General features: G+C 43.8%; 1 protein-coding gene across 1 annotated transcript in view; it reads right to left on the bottom strand.

Annotated features, from left to right (window-relative positions):
* SH3GL2 (SH3 domain containing GRB2 like 2, endophilin A1) overlaps positions 1-20,696 on the bottom strand; it is a 103,909-nt gene extending 83,213 nt beyond the window's left edge. The window contains exon 1 of the mRNA XM_075020587.1: positions 20,519-20,696. Within this exon, the coding sequence (XP_074876688.1) occupies positions 20,519-20,563 (45 nt within the window). The 5' untranslated portion in view covers positions 20,564-20,696. The remainder of the gene's footprint in view (positions 1-20,518) is intronic.
* Positions 20,697-21,927: the final 1,231 nt, after the last annotated feature.

Here is a 21,927-nt window from a genome sequence, read left to right as displayed (position 1 = left end):
TTCAACATATCAAAATCTGTCTTCCCAGTGTTAAATAAAAATCTTGAGCCTAGACGAAAAATTTGGAAGTACAACTGAATGTTTCATGAAGCACAACATTTTCATCACCTGCAGAGTGCCTGAAGACCAGGCCCTGCATCCTCTAAGAACCTGGAGGTCTGGGTTGATCTCCAAGACATACGTAGACACTCTACCCCTGAGCAGACTTCTGCAGCCTGGTCTAACCCCCCCGCTAGCCATAACTCAGTGTTGCTTCAGGCTCTTTGGCCAGGGTGAGTGACACTACATGACCATCCTCCTGTCCTTCCTTTTTCACACTCACCACTTCTGGCAGATCTACACTGCATACTTGCCCTGACATAACTATCTTAAGTGTTGGCTGGGAACTGACTTAACTCCTGACCTCCAGACCTCTGTCAAAAGAAGTCATTTGCACAGAAATGTCAAAGCAATTTTTTCTTCTATAGTTTGTTTCACTTGGATGGGCTTCATAGTAGCTTTAATCACAATGGTATTGTTAATATAGCAATCACGGGTATTTGCCAGGGTCATATACTAGTATTTCCATATTGGTACAGTGATCCTTGTTTAGCTAGAGCCTTCCTTTTCCACTGCCACCAAAAAACACCCTATAGACAGAGTCTCTGGCATGCAGAGCTCATTTTGTGAAATTTATCTGGATCTGACTCCCTCTACTCAGTGCAGAAAAACCAAGTTGCAGTCCTGCTGGTTTTATAAAACTACTCCTCTGGGGTCAAGATATCACCCAGCACAGTTGAGTCATCTCTGCAGTTTTATATATGGGAAAACAATTCACAAAGTAGAACTGGAGGAGGTGAGATTTAAGGCAAACTTTATAGAGGACTCAAGAATCATTTTCTTGACAGTGTTAAGGATTGGTTAAAGAAGTTTCACGCTCTGCTGTTGTGAACATGGTTAAAAACATATTATGCAATGGAGAGGATGTGTAGTACTTAATTAAAGCATCCATTATCCATGATTTTGATACTTTCACAGTATCCTTCTGGACAAAATGTCCAGCATACAGCTAGATAAGTCCATAATATGTTGGGTGAGCAACTGGCTGATGGGTCCAGCTCAAAGAGTTACAGTAAATGGGGTTACATCAGGCTGTCGTCCAATCAGCTGTGGGGTTCGCTAGGGCTCAATTTTAGGGCCAGTGCTCTTTAATGCAGGAATCAAATGTACATTAAGCAAGTTTGCCATACTAAATTAGGAGAAGCTATGGACTCCCTCGAGGGTAGAGAGGCCTTACAGAGGGATCTAGATAGACTAGAGAGCTGGGCAATCACCAACCATGTGAAATTTAACAAGAGCAAGTGCTGGCTTCTCCACCTGGGATGGGGTAATCCTGGTTATACGTACAAACTGGGGGACAAGAGGTTGGAGAGCAGCCCTGCAGAAAGAGATCTGGGGGTTTGGGTTGATGGCAAGTTGAATATGAGTCAACAGTGTGCCCTGGCAGCCAAAAGGGCCAACCGTGTCCTGGGGTGCATCAAGCACAGCATCGCTAGCCCGTCGAGGGAGGTGATTGTCCCACTCTACCCTGCACTGGTGCAGCCCCACCTTGAGTACTGTGGGCAGTTGTGGGCACCTCAGTATAAGAAGGACATCAGACTACTACAGTGTGTGCAGAGGGGGGCAACCAAGATGGTGAAAGGCCTCGAGGGCAAGACTTACAAGGAACAGCTGAGGTCACTTGTTAGGAGGGATATTACCCCAACACCAACAATGGAAAGAAAAGGCCATATACTATACTTAGTCTATGGGGGAATTCACTTTATTAGTTTTGAAATTTCTGCGCTTTTATTACTTTGAAATCTTGCAATTTTATTTAGTATTTTCCTAAAAGCTCATGAACTTTGAGGCAAATTATTACTTGAAAATGTCTATTTCATGGACATTTAATGTAAGCATTTGGCCCCTGCACTTGTTGGAAGACTTGGAAACATGAACACCCAAACCTTCAAATCAAGAACAATACAAAACCAGTCCAGAAGTATTTTTTTAAACTTGTGCTTTTAATTCAGCCTCTCAGTAGCATAATGGCCCATCTCATGATTTTTAAATGTTCACAGCTGACTATGCTATTTATCAAAATAGTACTGCTTGTCTCATTAAACTACCATAATTTGCAACTTGGATATGCAACATAAAATATTAATCACCACTTCAGAAGCCACTTTTATCTCTTAATTTGTAACAGGATAATGCTTTAGGTCTGCTCCAAAAAGCTTGCTAATGTCTTTTCTGCTAGTATCCACATCTTGCCCTTTTGTTTGTTTTTGCAGTGGATACATATACAACGGAAGCACAGTTTTTAGATATTGTGCACTGGTCAGATGGTAGCAGCAGCTTGTCATTTCCTCTGACCTACCCCTTCATTCTACAGTCTGCCCAAAGAGGTACTGCAGATTACCAGACGCAGGATGTATACATCTAAATATCTCCTATGCTGACACATGAAAAAAATGGACAAAAACACACATCTCCTTTGCCTGAGTATAATGTGCACATCCTCATGGCTGGAATGCTCGATACATAATCATATACAGATCTGTGACTAGGGGATGCATTGCAGTAATTTCACTGCTAGTTCCACAAGGACAAGTAAAGCAGAGGAACATGAAATGAAAAAGGCTTGCATGTCTATGGGGAGACTCTAATTGGATTCAAGAATTTTAAATCCATCTCCAAATGCAGAGACGCAGCGAGTGACTCACAAGCCTTTCTGCAGAGCATGTGGAGATGAAAGCAGCAGGGAAGATGAGGGTTATGTGGGCAGAAGAACTGCTATAAAAACAAATACATTTGTAGTGTAAAAAAGCAAGTACAAGTAATGTATTTATATGGCTCCTAGGAGCTTCATAGTTCCTGGGAGAGGACCAGGACCAGAACAGAGGAAGAGTAATTGCCACATACAGCATCACCCCAAAAGCAGCAAACTGACAAGGCATCTGAAAATAGGCAAAGTTGGGTTAGTCTCAGTGGCACAGCTACTTTTCATGATGTCACTCAAGCGATTGAGCTGTAAAACTGTGCATACCAAGTTAGTGTTGTATAAAGGAAGTCTGTCACACTCTGGTTTTGTCTAGTTTTGTCCTCCCAGAAGCAAGGACACAGGTAGAGAACTGGGTGTATATGTAGGATGCCACTAGGATACGCCTATCTTTATCATTACTTGCAGCATGAGCTACAGCAGTCTGAGGGCAAAGCAACCTCTGTGTTGTTACATGCCCTCCTTGACCTCCGTTGTGTGCAGCGGCTCCCTTGAACACTCCACTGAAAAAATACAACACAGGTTATTCAGGTTGAGGTCCACTGCTTGGACAACTCTTTGCAAGTGATTAGTTCATGTTAAAGAACCAAGATCACTTGCAGTGCTGCTCAGTGATGCCATTAAGTCTTACACACAGAAAATTATAATAGCCCTAGAAAATACAAGTGAACAGAAGGAACATAGCTCTCACGAAGGCTATTTGCCTAAGTACAGATTAGCATCCTTTCTGCAGCGTGACAGTAAAGTACACCACAGAGCTGACATTTCATTTAGAAAGATTTAAAGGAAAAAAAAAATCTATCCACTTTAGATGAAAGCACTCTGTAACAAAAAGGGCTTTCTGAAAACTTCAAAGATCCACGCAGCCTTGAAAATTTTGACATCCACATGCCCCTACCAAGCAAGGCTGCAGAGATCACAATGACTCTATAGAACCAGAGAGACATATAATAAGATATATAGTAAAATAGTGTATTTGCTGCAGTTACTCTTATACACTGTATCATCTTATTGCAGGGATACAAATGTCCTACCACATAAAAAAAAGGAATTAGAGCATTGTTAATGGTTTCTTCACTGCACTCACCAGTATGTTCAGGCTTCAGTGCATACTGAGCTCTGAGAGTCAGCATTATCAATAGCAAACACAGACTAAACCAAAGGCAAAATACCTAACTGATCCACAGAAAGTATTAGCTACCTATATATTTTATTGGCATGACCTTACCATTCTATTCTCATGTCGCAATGAAAGCACATAAGCTACACAATTAAAACTTAATAATACCTGTCTCTAAGGAACACAGACATGAAAGATAACAGATCAAGAACAACAGCATGGCTCTAACACTATTCAGGGAATTGGGAGTAGGACTGTCTCTTTTTAATCCTTTTGGGACAGTGTAACAAACTGTTACTGGGTTTTTAAAAATTTCTTTTCCTTTAACTTCTTCTCTAGTGTTGAATGCTGATGGTGTATTAAAAAAGAAAAAAAAAAGTAATGACTGCTTTTTCTCCTGAATTTCAGCTTTTTTTTTTTGTTCTCAAAATTATTTGTAGGGTATCATTTAGACCTTGAATGCATTAGAAGACATTAAAAATCATTTTATCTTCTTCAGAATCATTAACATACTTCATGATCAAAAAAGAAAAGGCTCCCAAAAACAGCATGGTCAAAACACATAATACTAAGTTTGTAAAAACTGCTCACTCTCACCAGTGGTCTTTCAAGCCTTTTGAAATCCACAACTCCAGTTCAAAGATGATGAACAACATACTTGTGGGTAGGTACAACAGTTAAAATTGCACAGACAGGCACTACTTCACTTACATACTAGCAATAGGACTTCTGCACTTGAACCTCTACAGCCAGCACAGGCATCAAAGAAATATCCCATAGACTTCCCACAACTTCATTTCCAGGAGTGCTCATAGTCCTCCTGATAGTGCAGGGCAAGACAGGCTGAAAATGTTACATACCAAGGAACGATTTCTTCCTTTCATTGTAGCAAATGCTGTAAGCCACAGCCTGACTACCTAGGGTTTCTCCAAGCCCCACAGGCGACAGACACACCTAGGGGTGCTCTGAGGCATCTCCCACTCTTTCACCAAGAACACACTTTCGCATGCTAGCTGATGTAGCTTTTGCATAGATAAAATAGAAGACACCCTGAAGTGCTCTTTTTCTCTGTTTTTAAACCTGAAGGTCACATTCCTACACCTCATGGCCAAGTCTGCACCACGTATATGTCTAGCAAGTTAAGAAAGTCCCCACAAAAAAGCAAATTCAGGGAGTGACTCTGTGGAAAAGCCTTTAACTTCCATGTCTTGAGCAAACCTATGATTAAATAGGAGGTACACCTACCTGTTTGAAGAAAGAATGGTTCTCACCACATATATTAACAAAACTATAAATTCCTTCATGGATTAAAGTATTATTCATGAGAAGCAGTGTTTATTACAATTGGTCAAGCTTTTGTGAGAACTTTGGGAAAGTGTAGCCAGACAGCCCAAATTTTAAAAGATGATGAATTATTATCAACTCATTCTCAATGCAGATACCTCTCCAAATAAACTCTCTTCATCTAAATCTTCAACTCTACAAAGAAATTAAATATAAGGACTTAAAAAAATAACATAAATGTACAGGATGCCCCCATCTTTGTTCTATCACACACAACAAATTAGCTGCAGTGCAAATGAAGGATGGGAATAAGTCTCTAGAGACCAGGAAGCATCATGCTCTTGACTATTCAGAGGGATGCAGAGTCCAGAGACTTCCTGTACTCACCTAAGATGTTCCAGTTCCTACAAGGTGCTTTGCCTATTGAGTGTAGATTAAATCCTTCACGCCTGCCAGCCCCACTGATGGCAAAATCTCAGCTGGCATTTCATGGAGAAATAGCAGGTCCATCTCTGGCTGAAAAGTGTAGTTTTAAAACAACATATTTCAAATCACTGACAAGAGGCAGGTATGGCAGTACCATTACTCACCAGCACTGTACACTTGGGCAATTTAGCAAGTCAGGAATTACACAGCATGCCTCTGTAGCAAGACCAGCATAAGGCAAGATCATACTCCACTCTCTGGGCTCTGGTTCCATGAGAGCAATGGCTCCCATCAGCGATAAACAAAGAGATATGTAACAGCAGTAAAAAACAGTATAAACAGACATTTGCCCTCAGGGACACATTTACAATAGCCTTCCTTCTTGGCATACCAAGAGATCAAGAATTCACAGAGTTTCCTCTCTAGTTTGCAGCTGGTTTTTCAGTGTCACAGCTTTGGCATACTGGCGAGACAGAAGTGATGCAAAACAGGGAGAGGAATTGAGAGCAAAGCTTGCACTGCCAGTGGGGATCCCTTAGTTACTAGGAATATCTATTGCCCAGCTTTTAGCTGGGTGTGCAGGAAAGGAGTGGTTAAGAATCCTTTACTTTTTAGGCCAACTAAGGCAGATATCAGAGCTCATGACAGAGCACAGTTGTTCCTCCCCAGCCTCCTGGGCTTGCATGATCCAAACCTTGGAGACGTGAACAATCAGTGCTGTAGCATGGCACTCAGTTCCTTGGATCTGCTGAAAAGGATACTCCTCGATGGCAAGATGGCAGTGTTACCCAGAGCACCAGAGATCACACGCTGCTTTTCAGGAGTCAATAGCCTCTCAGTATTTCATGGCTCTGTAACAGTCCCCATGTAGGTCTGTGCCTTAGAAGATACAATCTAGTTCTTTAAAATCCGCTCAAGGTAAAGAAATCTGCTCTGCCACATCTGTTCACTATTACACCGTTTCTTAAAATACAGCCCTCTCTATCCATAAATCTATATGATTTATTTTCCCTGTGGATGATTTTACTTTTCTTCTTTTTTCTACCTGCACCCTTGCTTGCAAAGGAAGTCAGTAGTAGCCAAGCAATTTAGTAAATTTAAAACTCAAGTCAACCCATCAGCTGAACAGAGAGCTTTTCACACCTGTGTGAAAACAAGACTTTAAATATTCACATGACATAGAAAAGCCCTCCTGGACTTCAAATATTTCCTGCAGTTTTCACTAGCATTGGGCTTGTGAAAGTATTTTAAGTAGTGCAAATAAATTGAAAAGATAAACGCTTAACAACTACCAAGTACTTTTCCAGAGGCATTAGCATTTCAGTGCAGATCAGGAGTTAACTTTTTAAAATAAATCTCACGGTCATCCCCACTTCCTCCACTATGATTTAGATTGCAGAGCAGTCTTGCAGCATGTGAACTGGATTCCTTTTGAATGAAACTGAAGGAGAATTCTTTCTCCAAGAGCTCACCTAATATGCTTCAATCACTAGCAGGCATTCAGTCCACAGGACCAGACTAGAGTTAGTCCAAAATCAAATTAGAAAAAAATCATAAATCTCCACTGGGGTACACTGCGTCCTATGCACCAAATGTTTTGTTCTACAGACCCATGCCTTTGGCACTGTACTACTTTCCAACATAGACACAGCCTCAGAAGTTCACGCTGCTACATCACTCAATCTGAAAGAAGGCAAGCAGGCACAACTATGCACCCATCAAAGATCTGGCACGCATTTTAAACTGGAACTGCTCCCAGAAGAGGTAAGTTGTATGGAGAGAAAATGGCTCAGAGGAATTATTGCCAGGTCTTTGCAATGGCTGTCATCTCTCTCTTGCTATGTGTCGTTTTCCCCTCAAAACTCTTAAGTCTTATAATCATATGGTTATAACAAAACATTAGCTTTTACCCTTAAAAGAACTGAAAATTTAAACCCTGAAGTCAAGACAATTCAGATAAGAAGAAAAAGGAGACAGCATTATTAATTTTTAAAATATCTTGATTCTGTAATGTTTTCTTAATGTTTGGGATTATATGCTGCAAAAACACTTGATTAAAAACAACAACAACAAAAACTTTGTTAAAAATTACCTCTGAACACTTAAAATAAGTAAGCAAAATACCCCAAATAAGCAGAATTTAGTCTGCAGAATAATTTCTTGCTGCTGAGTAAAGGCATATAGCACACATATTAGTGAACATCTCCTATCAACACCCAGGTCACCTCCATTGTTCATTTGCAAGAAGTCTCAGTAGTAAATTCTGCGAAAATTTCTGAAAGTCTTGGTTTGCATTGCTTGCTTGCAAGACCTTTGATATTACAAGAACTCCTGCTTTTGCGATTTTTAATTTTTTTTCTTTTTTGATTTATCTACCTTTTAAATATTACATTTAAGCATTAAAAGCCATACTGCACTGTTTCATAATTTAGAGCAGTTGTTAATGACAGCACACTTGCTGTTTAAGAATAAATAAGATATCAGAACAAACCCCAACCCTTCCAGCCTGCAAAACAGACACCTTATTTCAGTAGGGCCAAGAGTCACAACCGTAGCCACAATGAATTAATTGCTTAAGTCCTAGCTCCTTGGTGACATCGAGATGGTGCAGAGGAAACTAGGCCCACAAAACCTGCCAGAAATTCCTCAGATGTCAAAGGATGGCAGAGAAAAAGAGGCAAAGGTCAGTTTTTCCTCCCTCCTGGTCGGCAGCGATGTGGGAAGGGAAATGGTTGCAGAAGAGCCCGCTGCAGTTTTGCCTGTTGGCACTGGCTGGGGAGGGTTGTGTAAACAAAGTTGCTGTAACTATCCTCTGATTTCTTTATGTCTCTCCCCCCACGGCCCACCCCCCACGCCTCATCCCTGGGCTTTTTTGTCAGGGAGGTAGGTTTATCTATGATAGGATAAGACTGAGTTCCTGTATCTTTCCCTCAAGGCTTCCCCACAGCTTAGCACAGGGAAGCCAGAAATGGCTACTACTTGCTTCTTCAGTGTCCAGAAGGTAACCTCCAAGACGAGCCCATGCAAACAAAAATAGGGCAACAACACTTCAAAGCACTCTCAGCTCTTACCTGGGAATACTAAGGAGCAAGCTGGCATTAGCTTATCCATGCTTATTCACACCACTAAGTTTCAATGCAGCACATCTTAAATCTATAATCACCAACGCAGTCACTCTAAAGGGAAATAATGGAGACTTTAAACCAGAAAACGGACACCTCAACCAACTGCTGACCTCTGACAGTGATACAGCCACAGTGTGCTGTCCTACCATGACTATTTACATGACATTGCATTAGAGAATAGAAAAAACTATTAAAGAGTCATAATCTTCCTCACATGCTCTTCTGTTAAGTCCTCAGTGTAGTGCTAATAAAATTCCTAAAACACAGCATGTGAAGTCAACACCTGCTCCCACTCTTCTCTGTTGCTGGCTCTCTGCTACCTGCTCCTTCACATGCTCTCAAAAGCTCTAAGATTCTAGCAGGTTTCACCTCTGGCTCAGCTATCCACAGGATTGTTACTCAAAACTCCTCATCTGGCCTTCATGCTTTAACAAAAAGCTCATTTGACATGCATGGCTTCTCCCCCAGCTGATTAATTTACCTTCCCAACTTCAATCTTATTGCAAGAAAATGAGTATGGCATTTAAAAGAAATACAATTCTCAGTAATAATATTTTACAAAGGTGTATCACAAAGAAATATCAGGAGGAAATCAGGGAAAAAAAAGTTTACAGCAGTGAATCTGTTTCAGTTCTTGCAGATCAAGAAGTTTCCCTGGACACAAGTGTAGTTAATCTGCAAACACAAATAAGAAAAATATGGAACTAGAATAGTCTGTTTTATTGCATCTTCATTACATTTTCAAACCTCTCTTGCTCCAATGTGATGTGGAAGAAGAAAGAGAAAAAGTCCTTCACAGAACGCAAGTGAACAAGATATAACAGCACATGTCTGCGTGTCCCTAGAGAACCTTCTGAAACTGGTCAGGAAGACTGTCTGATTTTTATAAAAGTTGCTAGAAATGCCATATAGCTGATTTTCATGTATGATTTGGGAAGTGGTCTTGTTCTCAAGATGAGAGGAGTAAATCAGCAATTATCCTACTAGTGCCAAAATTACAGCAACAGAAATGAGAGTAAGGCCAGCCCTTGGACATCACTGAGATTTCTCCTATAGTTTGGCAGATATTTTCAAATTTAAGTCCAACCGCATTCCAATTTGTTTTTATCTCAGAAACTTATTTTATTATTAAAATGGATTCTGCAGGGGTACCAGTAGGTCCCAGTCAGAAACTCAACCCAAGCATGCTTGGCTGCTTTCCTGACCAGTACATCTGGGATGTGCGTCAAGAAGTACAACGGCCAAAACCCCAGCTCCTGGAGCTGTGGCCTTCTAGACCTTAAGCACGCCAAACACACCTATGTCCAGCGATTAATGGTGATATGGGGAAGGCGGATATAAAATTTCGTCACTTACGTTAAGCACTGAGCAGCACAAAGCAGAAGGATAGCTCCTTTCCTAAAGATAGACTGAAACTCTTATCTTAGAATCTGCACCAATGCTTTCTCGCATTAAAGTAACAGAGTCTTCTACCTATATCAGGGTTATGGAGAAGTAAGACAAACTGGGACAATCTTGCCTTTAATCAAGAAAAGCCATATGTCTGCATAGCTAGTAAGTATGTTACTGCATTTTGCCTTTGCAACCTAGCCAGGTACTTTCAGTCACTGACAGCACTGCAGGCCCCAGCACAGACGTCATGGCATTGCAGAGAGCCCCAGGAATACGCTAACACAGAGATCAGCTTCTGCCCAGCACAGTTTTGAAGTGTTTGAATGAGTGAAAGGTTTGAAGCAGGCACTTTGCTGATCAAAACCTAGCAGAACCTTTGGCAGTCAGCACTGGGGAAACTTCCCATGTGCAAAACATAAAGATTCTGACAGCCTGCTCAGGAGAGCAAACTCTTCCTAGGGGAAGGAACAAGCACCTGAGTCATGGAGAGCTTATTTTCCAGTGACTGTCCAGCAGTTTTTGTTGAAAGACTACCCCCAAATCAGGGCAGTGGAGGAGTATTTCCTTTTCCTTATTCTTTCTCCCCTTGAGACAGGAAATGTGCAACAGATGGGCTCATCATCTTAGAAACAACATTGGCTTTTCTCCTCCTTAGTCACATTTGATTCCACCTATACTGACAGACACCACTAAATCCACACTGACCTCTTTAACCCAGTGGTGTTATTTAGGCTGTATGTCTTTTGGGAACACTGATCGTCTTTTCTGCTGGGCTGGATCAATACACAGTATCACAGTGTCCAGATCAGGAACTGAGGATTCTGGATACAGTAGGCCAATGAAGCAGGAAATAGCAAGTGCTGGCTTCATTCACTGATGTCTGTCATTTCTTCTGCCTCTAGTCAGAGTTATCCATACATACCACATAACAGAATCTGCCTCTGCTCAGTTTTCAAGGATTCCTGTTGCAGACCTCCCCACTCTTTCATCCTTGTTCATCTTCCTTTTAGGTATCTTACTCCCAACCATCTTTACAGTTAAATAAAAACGAGACTACTCTCCAGAGAACACCAAAAGTTCTATAGTCTATTTCAAGTGTTAGAGGTTTTTTGGCCATCAAAGTGCAGCCATTCTGAAACGTGCCAATCCAGACCTTTGAGGAGGGATGTGAAAATCACAGGTCTCAAATCACTCTGAGTTAAATTATTTTTAATTACAACATTGCAAAACAAAGAAAAGAAGTCATGTGTCTTTTGATATCAGATATTTGTGGCTCTTACTTTAGTAAGAGAACCCCATTCCTACCATGCAAAGCTTAACTTTTGCTGCCATGTTCCCTTTTTGTAGCAGTTTGCATAGGTGAAACAAACTGGACAAAACTGACAGAGGAAAATATATTCTTCTGCATAAAAAAGTTAAAAATCTACATTATCTATCTAAGCTTGCCTCTGCTTTCAGCAATTAAGTCTTCCTCTCCTCCAGAAACTCATATTTTACCTGTCTATACTTAAGACAGGCCAGATGTATGGCGTATTATGCCTACTGCTTGCAACAGTCATACCCAATTCTGACAGATTTGCCTCATATATGGCAAGATGTTTTTCAGCACTTCTGTGGAAAAGGAAGGAGATTTCCCTGTCAGCCTCAGAGCAACATGGTCGTATTTTAAAAACCAAGGAACCTGAAAGGAGGTTGTAGTGAGGTGGGTACTGGTCTCTTCTATCAAGTAACTAGTGATAGGCTGAGAGGAAACGGCCTCAAGTTGCACCAGGGGAGGTTTAGATTGGATATGAGAAAAAATTTCTTTACTGAAAGGGTTGTCAGGCATTGGAACAGGCTACCCAGGGAAGTGGTAGAGCCACCATCCCTGGAGGTGTTCAAAAAATGTGTAGAGGTGGTACTTCAGGACATGGTTTAGTGGGCATGGTGATGGTGGGTTGATGGTTGGACTTGACGATCTTAAAGGTCTTTTCCAACCTAAACGATTCTATGATTCTATGAAATTTAGACCATAAACAATAGAGGTAAGATGCAGCCATCCTTCCTGAGAGACAAACTTCCATTTGTTAATGCTAGTGGAAGGCTCCTTGGGGGATGGAGTCTAATCAGTAAACCATGTACACGTGTGGTTATTCTGCATGTCAAGGCACATTTCCACATTCAAGTGTTTTGGTTCTTAAAAATATTTGCATATTGTTGAACATTCATGGTGCCTCAGCTCTATTTTAGAAGTTCTTATTTCCCTTCATAACAGTAGAAAGTAAAATCAAATTCCACTCATTCCTGGCCAATGCTAGAAATGGGATGAAGCAACCAACAGAAAACTCACTTAGGACTTGCTCCTAAGTACTGAAACCTCATTTCACTTCAACTGGAGCAAGACCCAGGTTTAACTAACTCTGTTTTGATGACAAAGATAGCATTCCTAGAGAAACACAAATTTAGCTGGTAAATTAGTTGAGAAAAATACACTAACTGCTCATCTCTAATGCCTTGACCAGTTCTATGCAAACAGTCATTCCAATGGAAGGATAGGGCTCAGTCTGCTGTCCTCAGATTGCTTTCCAAACAAAATCAATGAAGTTGAAAAGCTGTTCTTCTACTGGCAGAAAGAAACCCATCCATTGTGGAGTTATACTTGTAAAATTGCAGCACTGCAAATTCAATCCTTAAATTATGGTGCCATAACTTTCCAAGACAGCCAAGCTCTAAGTGACTCATCTGGAAAGACAAACACTATTTTTGACATTTATACCTTATGAATTATTAACTGGATTGCTGCATCTAGATTGATTTTGCATGAAAAGGATTCTTTGGCACATACCTTGAAGGCTGAAAATCATACAGACTGGGAAAGAACTCAGCAAAAATATCTAATTGGCTACTGCTGCTTAAAAGAGCACGTCCTGGTAGTCTACTGAAAGTCATAGAAGATGAAATCAAGAATAGTTTTCAGGAGAATTTTCAATTTTCTTTCTAGGGAAAAAAAATCCCACCTTAATCTCTTTTGGAACATGTTCTGTTATCACCCTGTTTTGTTGTGGTGGCTCTCTTCCCCACAGAATCAGAACAAAAGTGATGTCCAGTGCGTAATGATATTTTAAAATGGAAAATAAACTGTGTCCCCAGTGTTACTGCACAACACTAACCAAATTTCTTAACACAAAGGTGAAATACAAGTCCTATTTTGAAATGTTTAGATAAATTGCTTTCACATTTAAAGACATTTTGCAGCCACTGGGAACTGGAATTTAGGCAATCAAAAAAATAACAATTGATAGAAAAATGAATAAATAACATAAATTATTAAAAACTCAAACTGAAATCCACAAAAAGATGAAAAAGGAAGAGGAGGATGTAAACATTTTCACAGTGTAAAGTGCTTTTCTGCCCTCAGAGTAGGGGGAAAAGGGGGGAGGAAGCCAACATTTTTCTCTATTTTAGAACTTCTGCTTACAAAGGATTCAGTATAGTATCTCCATTTGACAAAGTGATAAGAAACCCAAGGAACATATGACCAAAACACAGTCCAGTGGAAATTACCTCACTATGACACCTGCTGTTTTGCTGACAATGAACCTAGCTAGTGGCACCTATCTATTTTGAAATAGATGTGGATTCACTTCACCAGCCCTCCCCTGGTGATAGGCCTGTTAGCCAAACCAGTGGTTGAATTTCTTGTTCTTTCACAAGGCCCTCTGGCAACACACCATGCCGCCTTTACAGGCTGCCACTAGCAAGGTTACACTGCTCCTGCCTCAGCAGCACCTTTGCTGGGATCAGGTAACATCCCCTTCTTTGGTGGGGGAATGGTGATGGAGAAAGAAGGTGAGACCAAACTGCTGCCCCTCAGTGTGACCCATGTGCTGCTGCAACTACTTCAGCCCAATTTCAGTCTACATAACAGGAAATTTTTTTAAACACTATTTAGTTATATAGATACAGCTGCCATCATGGGCACAAGAGCATCATCAGTATTACCTCAATTACAACTATGTATCCATGAATCATTCAGTCTAGGTCTGCCACATTGGTTTCCACCCACCGACAAAGTGAAATTATGCTAAACTTCAAATAGCCACTTCTTATTTTTTATTTTCTCCCATGCAGGTCGATAGACCCTCCATAAAGGGATAGCTTGTGAAAAATGTTAGCGCAGTAAATATGAATTTCCATCTTTTTTCTCCGCTTCAGGATAAAAAAAAAAAAAAAAGTTATTTTAATTCCTATCACTTCTGTGACAGGTTGGATGGATTCCTCTGACATGTGCTATAACCTGAGGTTTTAAAAAAGCTACTATTTTGCCTCCAAGATTAAGTGCAGGATTAGATAAGCACTGAAGGCTAGGTGATTCTGCTGTGGCAAAGATCATTACAGTAATACCACACCGCAGCTCAGTTTTCTTTAGTCTGCATACCTCCATGTACTTAAGAGAGGATCAGCACCACCATTGACCATCAGAGACCACTAAGTCAGAAGAAAATGAAGACCAGAGTCACAGAAGTTGCCGGAAAGCAGCACAAAGCAATACTTTTTAGTTCCAGAAGAAGAGTTCGGAAGGATGCTTTCGGCTGCCCCTGAGGGTACCACAGACTTTCACTGAGAAGAGGGCCAAGGGCCTGCTTCATCAGGGCACTTCCCACCGAATGCTGTCTATTCACAATTTCTCTTCAGATGTACTCACAGAGTGGCAACAGATCCTTGTGGCCTGCAAAGCATATTTTCAAGTCCTTCCCTCCTGCTGAGCTTTTAAAAGTCAAAGACTTCACTGGCACGCTACTAGATCATGACAGTCAGTGTTCAAGCTCCTTGACCCTCCATCCTCCACAACAAATGTGTAAGACCACCCCAGCACCTCTCTTACACTTCCACTCGACAGCTATGTAAAACTACAAAATCTTCAGCACGGTAACCTCTGCAAAATCTGCTTTGGTTAAAACTGTTCATGCTGCTTCAGCACTTTTATGAAGCATGCGATCAATCAGTATGCTAGTCATGAGGGCACATTTAAATCTTAGACACTGTTTTGCACGAATGACCAAGAGCAGCTAGTTCTTCCTTGCTGTGTAATACTTCTAGCAAAGATGAAAGTCAAGATATAAACCAAAAATCTGATGCAGGCTGTGTTTTGAGCAGTGTCCACAGATATACTCTTTGCCTCCACAGATCACTGGGAGAAAAACTGCAGATGGGTGTCAGTCAGTGCTCCAGTGCTCCAGCTTTATTACATACATACATACAAATGGAAACTGCTACTGCAGTGACAGATACTTGAGAAATCCTCCCCAAAAAACAAGCCATTATCTTTTTTGTACACAAAGCAGCAGTTCTTCCAATTAGATTTAGAAACAGGGTTAGAAATTGGAGCTGACTGTTTAAGCCATAAACAGCTAGGGAGGGTTACACAGTATTCAACTAAAGGGCAATTTAGATTAAGGTCAATTTTTCACCCTTTCAATTATGTAATATCAATAAAAGCACACATGGGAATGATGCCAAATGTGAACGCTGTATCTGGCAATCAAGCTAGAGTGCCCAAAGAAAAGGAATTTCCCTGCCTGCTGTGGACATAATCCCCTCCACCATTAAGTAAATATTTTTTCTAAAAATATTCTTTATTCCCAGATCAAAAATTTGCTCCCTCTCCTTGATCTCAAATTGTACCACTCCGCACTGAGAGACACCAACAGACTGCTGGTGGTACATGGCTCTTGAAGAGAAGTTTCTGACAGCCTGTTTGGGCACTGTCCTCAGAGCCACACCACTCTGCAAACAACTCCCCTCTTTCCTCCACCTGCTCACAAGTTTCCATGCCACAGGAGGAGGGAGGTCTTTAAGTACAACATAAGCAACACACAGTGCAGCAGCCACACTAGGAGAAGTATAGCACTGTCCAACTTCCCAGACCAGCTCACATAGACACATGGGAACTGACCATAATTTGGTGGGTAAGGCTGAGAGGAAACATGGAAGGAGATAGGCTGTCCCAGTGTGAGTCCAGCTTCTATCACAGTCAGCTGGAACAGACAGGTGTGGTGCTTTCACTGGAAAAGCCTTGGTGGCAAGCACGCACAGGTCCCACTCAACACTGCGGGACAGTTAGGAACATACTATGAATATGGGGCTTGATGGAGATTTAGGAAAATACTGGTATCAACACATCACTGTCCACTTTCTCTATCAGTATGAAAGGAATTGTAACAATTGGTTAGTTGCAGTTTGACAGTCTAGCATGTGTAGAAAACACGTTATGCATAAAGTAGGCTTGCTTCACCCATTCCAGTGAAAATTATTTTACACACTTCTGACCAAGGAATTTAAAAAACATTCAGCTAGATGAACCACAATATAAAAATCATTTGACAAGGAGATTAATTTCCATCGTACTCATATTCCCACTGATTTTAATGGAACTGCTCACGAGTTTATGGTGATGCCACACACTCAGAAGGTTTGGTGGATCCATGCTAATAAAGCAGATGCTCTTCCAGGACGCTTCCAAAACAGATTATCAATGTTTTCAAACTCTGCCTCAACCCTAATGTGCTCTCTTTTGCAAATGAACCTACGTAGACAGATTTGAATCAATGCAGAATCCCTATGAAGCCCACAGGATTTTGTGCTATGTGGGTAATAGCACAGCAAGGCAGGTGTCTTATTTGCTTCTTATTCAACACTAGGCTCAAACCCTTACTTCACAGGCTGCCTTGTTAAAGAGGGAAGCGTGACAGTTTCCACCTAGAAGTCAGGGCATGTAACAAGCTACTGACAACTATGAGTGGAGTGGAAGTCGCTTCTTCAGCTGTTTGTTTCAGTAATAAACCTGTTTCTCTATAAAACTGTATAAACTGATGACTTCTGTCTCAGTGTTAAGACAAATTAAAACAGTTGTATCATAAAAGCAGAATACAGAGAAAATAAATCGTATTACTGACTTTTGGTTCAAATTACTACATTTGGACCGCTATTTAAATGTTGGTCACATTTATTCAGTGCTTCCCAGGCAAACCTCGAATGTGGCCATTCCCAGCATTTTTGTTCATTTCTTTCCCTATGAAATTATTATTTTCTGAAAGCTTGAGTGTGCCTCACAAGAGCCATATTATGCAATTTATGCAGTCATGTGGAAACAAAGCTCATGCTATTTCAAAAGAAGTCTGTTCAAATGCCCCAGACTGTCAAATCTGCATGACCCAAAATGATACTGGTGGTTTTAAAACTGTACACAAACGTGTAGGAAGCAACAGTCTCTCGGTCACACTGACATAGCACTAATGGTAGAGGAGTTAGCATGCCTAAATAAAAAGGGACCACTTCTGGAAGAACACTCTTTGGAGCAATCTTCTTAGCTCCAGGATGTCTGACAGTCTGACAGATTTGCAGCAGCACAGTTAACATTCAAACAGGGTTACTTCTTCTTAGGTGCTCTGTGGGTAACAGCGGTAAATGAATAATCTAACCTGCTCCATACTTGTCAGTCTAACGTCTTGTAACTCTGCATGAATGTCATGACTTCCCAGACTCACCCTCCTTTTACAAACTCAGGAATATTTCTTCTAAACTTTATAATGCTGCACAGAGGTAGAACGGTTAAAAGGCAAAAGGGTGAACACTCCATTCATTCTAGAAGGAGCGAAGTTTCCTCCCACTTTTCAATGACTCACTGCTGCTGCAGTCGGTCCATAGAATTTGACAGGTATTAAGTTCTTCAGCATGGCTTCTAGTAAAAAACAGAATGGCAGTATTTCATGCAGGTTAGTTTCACATTTTACAAGTCAAAAAATGATGAATGAAAACAAAATGCTTGCATTGTATAAAACAATCCAGACATGGAAGTCACATAATTTTAAGTTATGCTATGGGAAGCAGACTTCTGGATGAAAGAAAAACTTTTTCATAACATTTAAATTGTGCCACAAATCTTTATAATTCTAACTAGAACTGTATTTTGTATTAGTAAATTGTACGCTTATAATCATAAACTCTCTGTGTGTAAGGCATACAAATGTTACAACAATAATAGCATTAAAGACAGAAAGAAACTACACCAGAGACTTCAAGAATTCACAATGCTAAACTGGGTTAAAGGACACAGCAACCTGAGAAATAATTTGAAGTTGTTGTCGGTATGATTTAGGACCCTATTATGACAGCACATCACACACAAATTCTTATGTGAATAAGAATCAGAGGAATAATTCAGAATTTTTAGAAGTTCCAATTTGTTTGGTCCTATCTGGGAAGCTTTATTCATACTGGCAGTGTCAATCCATATTTCACCTAGGGATTAATCCCTAGCCAATAGGATTATTCCCTAGAGTAAGGTCAGCATGACTAAGTCCTGGATTTCTCACTCATACTGAAAACAGCCAATAAACAGATCAACCTACTTGTGAATCATTCTCATACATGAATGTGTCTTCATGGCCTGCATACAGTCTGTGAAAGTCAAGGCTGGGCCCAAAAATCCCTGGGTCATCTGATGTCAGGCTGCTGCATCTGGCATCAAAAACTTGATATTTTGGTTCCAGCCAGCTAAAACTCTTCCTTCCTGAAGTATTGCTGACAGTCAGTGTGAGAGTGTCATCTGAAGGACAGAACAGCATCACAGACCTCTTTCACACCATGCTCCCTCCAAAAAAGATGTTTACCTCTGCTGCTGCAGAGGCGTACTCATTAGCTTACAATAATGGAGAACTGAGACTTCTATTATTAAAAAGTGAACTTCTACTTGCCTGCTTCTTAAATTTGGATGACACAGACACTGTAATTCTTATTTTCGGTACCAGAACTCAGTGCAGCAATGATGATTCCTGGCCTTCTGATAGCACTGTAGGTAGGGGGGAGAAATAACAAAGTAGTAGCAGCAGCAGATGGGTGCTGCAGGATGGGCTCAGGCACTCTTAACTGCTCCTCACCGCATCTGTCGTGAGTACAGCAGGTTTCTTGTGGAGCTTATTTTACCAATGATGCAGCACAATTTGGTATGAAAGGTGAGACACAACGTCGTCATTCGATGCCTGCATGGGCCCGTGCAGGACTTGACATACCCCACTGCATTCAGAGTCATAATGGGTATCGGTGTAATTGCAAGGCATGGAGAATCGGAATTTGGACGAATTCTCGTATTAGGGACCATTCTTTCAGGAACACTTCCCCACAGTGCAACAAAAGATGAGATGAAAGAGACAAGATGGATGAGAAAGGGAAAAACACGGGTGTTGAAAAGCCTAACGCCTGCGGCTACAGACTGCTTACAGTGACCAAGACCGTTACCTGAAGATGCCTGCAGTGACAATTAGCAGGAAATAACCGGGGATCTTGTACTTAGTTGCAAACAACAACAACAACAACAACAAAAAAAGGCACATTACACTGGTCTTGGTCTCAAATCTCTAAATCCAAACAAATTCGCCTGACTTCTATGAAATCATTTTAGATTTATCCCCAAAGCACACTGAGTCAGAACCTGACTCAGAAACTGTACTCTTACGGACTGTAACGGACAGCTTTTGTATTATGAAACAACTCGAAGACTGGTGAAACATCCCGCCTGACCTTCCTGCAATATCACACCCTGCCTAAAGCAACGGGACCAAACCCCATTATTCAGATTGCAGCTGCCGTCTGGAGCCAGAAAACAAACAAACAAACAAACAAAGGTCACGTTTATTGCTGATTTACAAAGTCAGGCCAAGGAAACGCCGACGAAAACACGGCGCACAGACCTCGGTAAAGCAGATCCGAGGCCCCCGGCGGGTATCTGCCCCCGCGGCCACCCCCGCAGCCTCGCAGCCCCCTCCGTGCCCGCGCTGGCCCCGGCGGGGAGCCCAGGACGCGCTCCCGCGCCCCGGGAGCCCCCAAGCCCGCCTGCCGCAGCGCGGCCGAGGACCGCGGGGGGGGGGGGGGGGGGGGGGCGCGGGGAGCCCCTGCAGCCGGACGGCAACGCCGGGCCCTCCGCACGCGTGCACCGTGCAGCCCAGGCACTCACGGAAAAGCGAGCACGCACACACACGCAAACCCCCGGACACCCGCGCAGTCCCACCCGCGCCCGCGCACGCTCCCGCAGCGCGCACACTCCCGCCCCTCCACGCAAACCCGCGGACCACTCGCGCACCACGCGCCGCCGCGCACCGTGGGAGCCCCTGCACGCTCGCGCACCACACACGCCCGCGCACATGCGCGCACACCCCCGCGCGCCCACGCACGCGCGGGGGCGCCCGGCGCACAGCCGAGACCACGCAGCCCGGCACCGCGCAGCCGACGAGCGCGCCGCCGGGCACCCCAGCGCGCAGCCGGGCACCGCGCGCCCACGCGCGCGCCCCACGCGCACCCCTCGCCGCGCGGGGCGGGGGCGGGGCCGGCGGCTACCTGGGTCGCTTTGTGGAACTGCTTCTTGAGCCCGGCCACCGACATGGCGAGGCCGGCGCGCTGCAGCCGAGGCGAGGGGAGCCGAAGGGCGATGCGGTGATCCCGCCGCCGCCGCCGCCGCCTCCGGGGCACGCCACCTGCCCGCGCCGCTCGCGCTGCCCGGCGGAGGCTGCCAGACGGCGGCGGTGCGGGGGCGCCGTGACGTCAGGGCGGGACGCACCGCCTTCCAGCGGGCGCGCGGGGCCGCCCCTCGCCACCGCCCCCCGTCCCCCCCCCAGGTGTTGGCCGCCCCGGCAGCCGCCCGCCGCGGAGCGGGGTTGGGGGCCTCGGGGCTCCCGCCGGCGCGGGGGTCCCCCGCCGGCCCGGGGGTCCCCCGCCCTGGCGTCCCCGCCGCCCCCTCAGTTGGCGGGCAGCGTCCCCACACGCGCGTTCGAACGGCCGGACCCAACGGTCGCCCCACCAGGGTGCGCCCCCCCCGGAGCCCCCGCAGCACCAGGGTGCGCGCTCGCTCTGTACGGCCCCCCCCCCCCCGCCCCGGGTGGCTATCCCCGCTCCCCCGCCCCGGCCTGGGCCACAGGCGTGGGGTTCCTCGGCCGCCCCCCGCCTGCGCGGACCTCGGCCTCGCCTCAGCGCCCCCCCCCCCCCCCCGGCAAGGAGGGGTGCGCCTCTTCCCTCAGGACGTCCTCCGCGGGAGTGAGCCCGGAGGGAAGGACCTGGCCGAACAGAGCGAGGAAAGGCGAGGAGAGCGGTAGCGGAGGGGAGGTCGACGCGGTACAGAAACCCGAAGAAACGCTTGTAGCCACAGCGGCTTCTTCGGGCCCGGTTTGCCTCGGACCACAGGCGGTAGTCGAACCCTGGCTAGTTGGGACCCCTCAACGAGTACTGTTTTTCTTCTCCCGTCACAACGTCAGTGACGTGTAGAAAAGCAAATCTAAAGCCTGCTCGCTCGAACCTGCTGGCGTGGCTGTTGGCTAGAAGGTAAAAGGCCTAGGCCCCAGATAGATGAAAGCCATGTACTTCAGCAGTTCAGGGCTGTAAATGCCAGCAGAACAGTAGTTAACAATTATTAGGCTCTGCCAGCAAAAGACTAAACAACGTGAGCCATGGGATCCAAACATGATGATCTTCTTCTGCAGGCTGGACCAGTCACTGTGTACGTGGGCTGCAAATGAGCACAACCAGGATGCACGCTCACACAAAGCTCTTGCCAGCTGGTTGAAAGCAGCCACGCTATGTTGGCTTTGTAACTCCGTCACAACAAACACTCAAGCTAGTTAGATGGGATGACAGCATTTTCCAAAAGTACCAAAAGCTGTTTCTAAACTCTGTGTGGACTTGCCATGGTGCATCACACAGGCTTGGTGCACCTAGCCAAGCTGTACTGCCTCACTCTTCAGGCCCACATACCA

The sequence above is a fragment of the Buteo buteo genome, chromosome Z, assembly GCF_964188355.1.
Source record: "Buteo buteo chromosome Z, bButBut1.hap1.1, whole genome shotgun sequence".
In the NCBI taxonomy this organism is placed as follows: domain Eukaryota; kingdom Metazoa; phylum Chordata; class Aves; order Accipitriformes; family Accipitridae; genus Buteo; species Buteo buteo.
The sequence above is the reverse complement of the archived record's forward strand: the minus strand, read 5'-3'. Positions and strand labels throughout refer to the sequence as shown.